General features: G+C 48.9%; 1 protein-coding gene across 1 annotated transcript; it reads right to left on the bottom strand.

Moving 5' to 3' along the window:
• Positions 1-248: 248 nt before the first annotated feature.
• Positions 249-4,095, bottom strand: LOC139216626 (keratin, type I cytoskeletal 13-like). The gene is made up of 8 exons (XM_070847801.1): positions 3,596-4,095; positions 3,315-3,397; positions 2,563-2,719; positions 2,306-2,467; positions 2,088-2,213; positions 1,276-1,350; positions 1,037-1,185; positions 249-442 (listed from the first exon to the last, which is right to left on the bottom strand). Exons 1-8 carry the CDS (start codon positions 4,058-4,060, stop codon positions 358-360), a joined length of 1,302 nt encoding a protein of 433 aa, XP_070703902.1. The 5' UTR covers positions 4,061-4,095; the 3' UTR covers positions 249-357.
• Positions 4,096-6,304: the final 2,209 nt, after the last annotated feature.

Consider the following 6,304-nt stretch of genomic DNA (forward strand, 5'->3'; position numbering starts at 1 on the left):
TGTCCTTCCTGGCAGAGGCCTCAGTCCTGATCCTGATCCTGATCCTGAGCTAACACTGCTCCATCTCATCGTATCATCTCGGACTCTTTCCTGAACTGTGTCATATGTAGCAGCACCTAAACACTTCCTGTGTCCCTCATATGGAAAGTTTACATGTTGTTATCGTTTTTCTCCTCTGACGACCAGGAATCGTCATCAGTCCAACTGCAGGTAACTATGGCAACACACACACACACGGAGACACAGCGTTTATTTGGACTCTCGTTTTATTGGTTTGACGTCAGATTCTGTGGTCAGCAGCAGCAGCGACCGCGATGAAGACGACGAAGCTGGTGGCGAAGATGGCCCGCAGCGGCTCTATGAGGCGGAGGAGGAGACCACCTTCCCGTCGACAACCGTCTCCACCACCGTCACAACCTTCCGGGTCACGGTGCTCGTGGAGCTGTTGACCAATCAGAGATCAGAGGAGTCAGCTGAGGGGTTCACACTGGATGGAGATGAATCATGTGACTGTACTACTGCGTCACGATGGCATTACTACTGCATTACTACTGCGTCACTACTGCATTACTACTGCGTCACTACTGCATTACTACTGCCTCACTACTGCGTCACTACTGCATTACTACTGCGTCACTACTGCGTTACTACTGCGTCACTACTGCGTCACTACTGCATTACTACTGCATCACTACTGCGTCACTACTGCATCAGTAGTAATTAGTACTACTGTAGTGTATGTACTACAGTACTAATTACACACTAGTTACATTAGTGCTAATCAAAACCACGCACTGTCTTACTACTTAACCACCTGTTGCTGTCTAGTTAAACACTACTAACTAGTTATTTCTGTACTAACCACCTCCCTGCTGGTTACTGCTGATTATTTACTACTTCCTGTCCTGCTCCTTTGTCTCTGCTGGCCTGACAGTGGTCACATGACCAGGCGTCCCTGCTGCGTGTGGGATGTGCGGCGATGACGTCAGCGGTCAGGTGTGGTCATGACATCACGGACCGTGGTGTGGCGCCTCACCTGGTGGTGGCCTCTCCGTCCAGCAGCCTCCTGTACTCTGCGATCTCCATCTCCAGTCTGGACTTGATGTCCAGGAGGGTCTGGTACTCCTGTCCCTGCCGCTCCAGGTCGGCCCTCAGCTGCACCAGCTGCTCCTCCATGGACGTCACCTGGGGGCCAGAGAAAGAGTCACAGGTTAACGTCCTCACCAGGTCAGAGTCCCGCCTTCAAACCCGCTGCCGGTACGCTTCCTGTCTCACCTGCATCTGGTACCCAGAGAGCTGCATGGCGTAGCGGCCCTGGGTCTCGGACAGAGTTGTCTCCAGAGACACTTTCTGCGGACACAAACACACAGAGAGGTCAGCGTCTCCCCTGTCCAACGCTGTGAGGCCGCCGCCACAGAGCGCCTCCTACAGGCCGCAGAGCGGCAGGCGATGTGCTGCTGTGGTGTGGTCGAAGCCCACAAGGCCCGTTTCAAAGCGCCATCAGTGACCTCGGAGTCAGCGCAGCCAACAGCGAGCTGCGAACACGCCTCACATTCACAGAGACAGACTTAGTTTTTAATATCTTGTTGTTAATCTTGTTAGCTAGCTAATAACATTAGCCAGCCCTGGCTCTGTTGTCATGACGACTGCACTAGCAGCGACAGCGAACGAGTACATTTACTCAAGTACCGCAGTTAAATACTTGAGGTACCTTCCTCCTTCTCCTCCACCAAACCTCAGAGGAAATATTGGACTTTTTACTGCACTACATTTATCTTTAGTAAAGAGATTCAGATCATCAAAACAAAGTCTAATCAATAATCAATGCTGATGTCTTATTACAGGTTAAAGCAGCAGCAGGATATGAAGTCATTAACATGAGCTCCACCTTCAGCAGCGGCTTCGTTAAACTGGTGAACACACGAAGGGTCAATAACTAGAATCAGTAATATTATATATATTATTTAGCATCAGGAGGACTTTCACTTCTGGTACCTATGAGTAAATCTATGATTACAGGACTTTTCCATGTAACGCAGTACTTCTACTCTCTGGTATTACTACGTTAGTGAAGTAGAAGTACTCACCATGCCCAGCATGGACTGCAGCTCGATCTCCAGAGACTGCAGCGTCCGTTTGACCTCCGTGACCTCAGTCCTGGACGTCTGCAGCGTGGTCGTCTGAGTGAGCACCTCTTTCTGTAGCGTCTCCGTCTGCACACACACACACACACACACACACGTCAGTCCTCGGCTGAACACACAGGTAGCCTCTGTGTCCACAGGAAGTGATGTCAGGGCGTTACCTTGGCATGGAACCAGGACTCCAGCTCCCTCTGGTTCTTGGCGGCGACGGCCTCGTATTGCTCTCTGATCTCGGCCATCACCTTGGTGAGGTCCTCTGCTGGGGCGGCGTCCACCTCCACGTGCACCTGACCGCTCATCTGAGCCCGCATGGCCAGCAGCTCCTGAGACAGACGACAAGCACAGGAGAGGGAGTGAGGAGGAGCAGGAGGAAGAGGAGGAAGAGGAGCAGGAGGAGGAGGAGCAGGAGTTCACTGACCTCCTCGTGGTTCTTCTTGAGGAAGCTCAGCTCCTCCCTCAGACCGTCGATCTGCATGCTCAGGTCGGTCTTGGCCAGGTTCAGCTCGTCCAGGACCCTCCTCAGCCCGGCGATGTCGGCCTCCACCGACTGACGCATGGACAGCTCGTTCTCATACCTGGGGGAGCACGGGGAGGGAGGGGGGAGGAGGAAGGAGGGAGGTTTTAGAAACATAAAACATTATTACATTACTACCACTAATACTGCTGATGCTAATAGAAGAACTTCAACACCCCAGCTAGTATTACTAGTAATAGTAATACTAGTAATAGTAATACTTATAGCACTAGTACTACTACCGCTACTGCTGTTACTTGTCTAACTATTGCTATTACTTCTAGTATTCTAGTATTACAGCTTCGACTACTACATCCACCACTACATCTGCTTCCAGGACTACTGTTTCTACCACAGTAGTGGAGCAGTAAAAGTACTAATACCATACAGTGCACATACTCTTCCAGTAAAAGTACTAATACCATACAGTGCACATACTCTTCCAGTAAAAGTACTAATACCATACAGTGCACATACTCTCTTCCAGTAAAAGTACTAATACCATACAGTGCACATACTCTCTTCCAGTAAAAGTACTAATACCATACAGTGCACATACTCTCTTCCAGTAAAAGTACTAATACCATACAGTGCACATACTCTCTTCCAGTAAAAGTACTACTAGTGCTACTTTGTACTTTCTCTCATGGACTCACTTGGTCCTGAAGTCGTCGGCGGCCAGTCCAGCGTTATCGATGCTCAGGTGGACGGAGCCGTTCACCCTGAGGGCACCCTGGATCTGCAGAGGACCAAGAGAGCTTCATCAGTACCCTCATCATCAGTACTACTAATACTCAAACTGCTACTATTACAGTAGTACTATTATCGCTGCAGTGGTAGGTTACAGTAGTACTGCTACTACAGTAACAGTACTACTCCAGGTGTGTGCTGCTGTGCCCTGAGCACCTGCTCCTGTGAGGATGAGGATGAGCGTTACCTTGGCGGTGATGTCAGAGATGGTGACAAAGAAGGCGCTGTAGTCCCTGGTGGACGGGCCGACCTTGCTCTCCAAAAACTGCCTGATCTTCAGCTCCAGGTCGGCGTTGGCCTTCTCCAGCTTGCGCACCTTGTCCAGGTAGGTGGCCAGGCGGTCGTTCAGGTTCTGCATGGTGAACTTCTCGTTGCCGATGACGCTGTCCTCCGTGCTGGACATGCTGTAGCTGGCAGAAGAGGAGTAGCCCCCCCCCATCCCCATCCCCATCCCGCTGCCTAGGCCTCCACCCATGGATGCTGAGGAGATGCGGACCCCGTAGCCTCCTGCTCCTCCGTACACGCTGCTCGACCCCAGGGACGACATGCGGCTTCTACCGAAGCCGCTCATGGAGCCGGCGGAGCCTCTCATGGAGCCGGCAGAGCCGCTCATGGAGCTCCTGACCACGGAACGGGAGGACATGGAAGTCATGATGGATGCTGAGCTTCTGCTGCGACCGGAGACGATGCAAGAGAGGAGAGTGAAGAGCGCAGGACTCTCGCCTCCTATTTAAACCTCCTGCAGCCTATAGTTGTCAATCACTCAACAAACACCTTGACAACAGGTGAGGTGTGGTGGCACGCAGGTATGCGTGCAGGTGTGGCTGGGGTTGGTGGGGGGAAGACGCAGACTTCAAACCTGCTGACTTGTGTGCCAGCTCAGTTCATCAATGCCAGGATGGAAGTGCAGCAGAGCCTCCAGGCTTTGTGTGACTCCTGTGGATTGTAATTACTCAGCAGGTGTAAGCAGATCTGTCAGAATGGGCCAAAGCCAAAGTTCAGTCAGTCAAAAGCAGAGTTAATTTACAGATGTACAGAGCAGAGAGCGCTGCAGAGGAATGTGGACGCCTGCTCGAGGTAATTACACAGCTACAGGGAATCTAAATGCCACCGAGCAGAGGCTAGTTGTCATATCTCATCTGAAACTGTTACGAAACAAAGTTTGTTTAGCTGGGTTTTTATCCCACCAGTGTTAAATGAATGTTTGTGGGATTAGAGGAAACAGAAAGGCCTCAAACTGACGGGGGGGCATAAAAACACCTGAAACACCACGACCCCAAGAAACATGCAGAAGACAAAATCTAAACACACAGAATCTGCAGAACATTTAAAATGTTCGTGTCTCAAATTACAGACAGAAAACAGGCAGATGCTGCTTCCACACGGGTGTTTGTTGGAAAGAAGATATTCTGTGAGGAATGTTTCTGCCTTTTATATTTGTATCGGACTCATTATTTGAACCCAAATCAATCAGTCAGTGTTTCTCTCTCCAGCTCCAGGTCACAGCAGTGTTTCTCTCAGACTGTTTCCAGAAAGAGCAGCTCAGAACAAACTCTTTCATTCAGAGACCAAAGATTCAGGATTTCAACAGGAAGGATTCAAGAATCCCCACAGAGCAGCTCAGAGATTAGATTAGAACCCAGTGGAGGAAGAACTCCCCTTTAACGGGAAGACTCCCCTTTAATACGAGAACTCCCCTTTAATGGGAGAACTCCCCTTTAACGGGGGGAACTCCCCTTTAATGGGAGAACCCCCCCTTTAACGGGGGGAACTCCCCTTTAACGGGATAACTCCCCTTTAACGGGGAGATCTCCCCTTTAACGGGTGGAACTCCCCTTTAACAGGGAGAACCCCCCTTTAAAGGGGAGAAACCTGGAACAGAACGAGGCTCAGCCAATCAGCCAAACAGCCACAATAATTAAATCAAACACCATCTTTTCCTAAACCTAACCAACCCGCCACTGAAAACAGATAACGACAGAAGGAAACTGAAATATACAAGTTCAAAAATGAAACAGTGTAATTCACTGTTGATCTGACAGGATGTTAACACATGAATTCAAATGGTAATTTATCATTTTTACACTGACCAGATGGGGCATAACTAGCGGCCGTCACACAATGAGCACAGAACTGAAGTTAAAAACACAGAAGTGACCACAGGAGGTTTTATACAGATGAAGAAGAGGAAGAGGAAGACCCTCGGCCCGTCAGGGTCTGTATTTGTGAAGCGCCTCTCCAGTGTTTTTCACATCACATCCCCATTCACACAGGACTGTTGATGTGCTGAATCTGTGTTAGCTCACTCTAATGTCAACAATAGTGAAGCGCTGTACATTTAAACATGGTGCACTCAGAAAGCCTTTAGAGCAGATGTTAAATATGGATAAATGAATGATATAACATGTTACGACACGCATCTTGTGTACAAACCCTCTGTTTGTTCTCAGGATCCAAAGAGATTTAGTGACCTTTTATATTTGCTCTTAACACACAGTGTGACGAGTGAGCGAAAACATCAAGACAGCGACTGAATGAACACACGAACACATGATTGATTCATGGAGTTCACCTTCAGATTTTATTATCTTATTATTAGTAGCAGGAGGCCACAGCACCACCACCGCTGTTCCTCTACTATAACAGTACTACAAGCAGTGGTACATCAACTGTAAGAGCAGTTGTTGTTGTAGTGGCTGTAGTACTTGTAGTACTTGGAGCAGTAGCAGTAGCAGTGGTAGTACTAGTAGTAGTGCTTAGTAGTACTAGTACCTGTAAAAGTGATAGTAGTAGCAGTGGTAGTACCATGAGCAACTGTGATTGATAAAATCAACTGTAGCAGTATTAGTAGTGATAGTAGTAGTAGTAGTAATAGTAGTAGTAGTAGTATTGATAG

The sequence above is a fragment of the Pempheris klunzingeri genome, chromosome 17 (assembly GCF_042242105.1).
Source record: "Pempheris klunzingeri isolate RE-2024b chromosome 17, fPemKlu1.hap1, whole genome shotgun sequence".
Lineage (NCBI taxonomy): Eukaryota > Metazoa > Chordata > Actinopteri > Acropomatiformes > Pempheridae > Pempheris > Pempheris klunzingeri.

Bases quoted from the DNA above. Each gene is read 5' to 3' on its own strand.
- LOC139216626 (XM_070847801.1), bottom strand. From the start codon at position 4,060: ATGACTTCCATGTCCTCCCGTTCCGTGGTCAGGAGCTCCATGAGCGGC. The intron at 2,720-3,314 runs GTGAGTCCATGA...GTGCTCCCCCAG, and splicing joins GCCGACGACTTCAGGACCAA to GTATGAGAACGAGCTGTCCA. The intron at 2,214-2,305 runs GTAACGCCCTGA...GTGTGTGTGCAG, and splicing joins AGTCCTGGTTCCATGCCAAG to ACGGAGACGCTACAGAAAGA.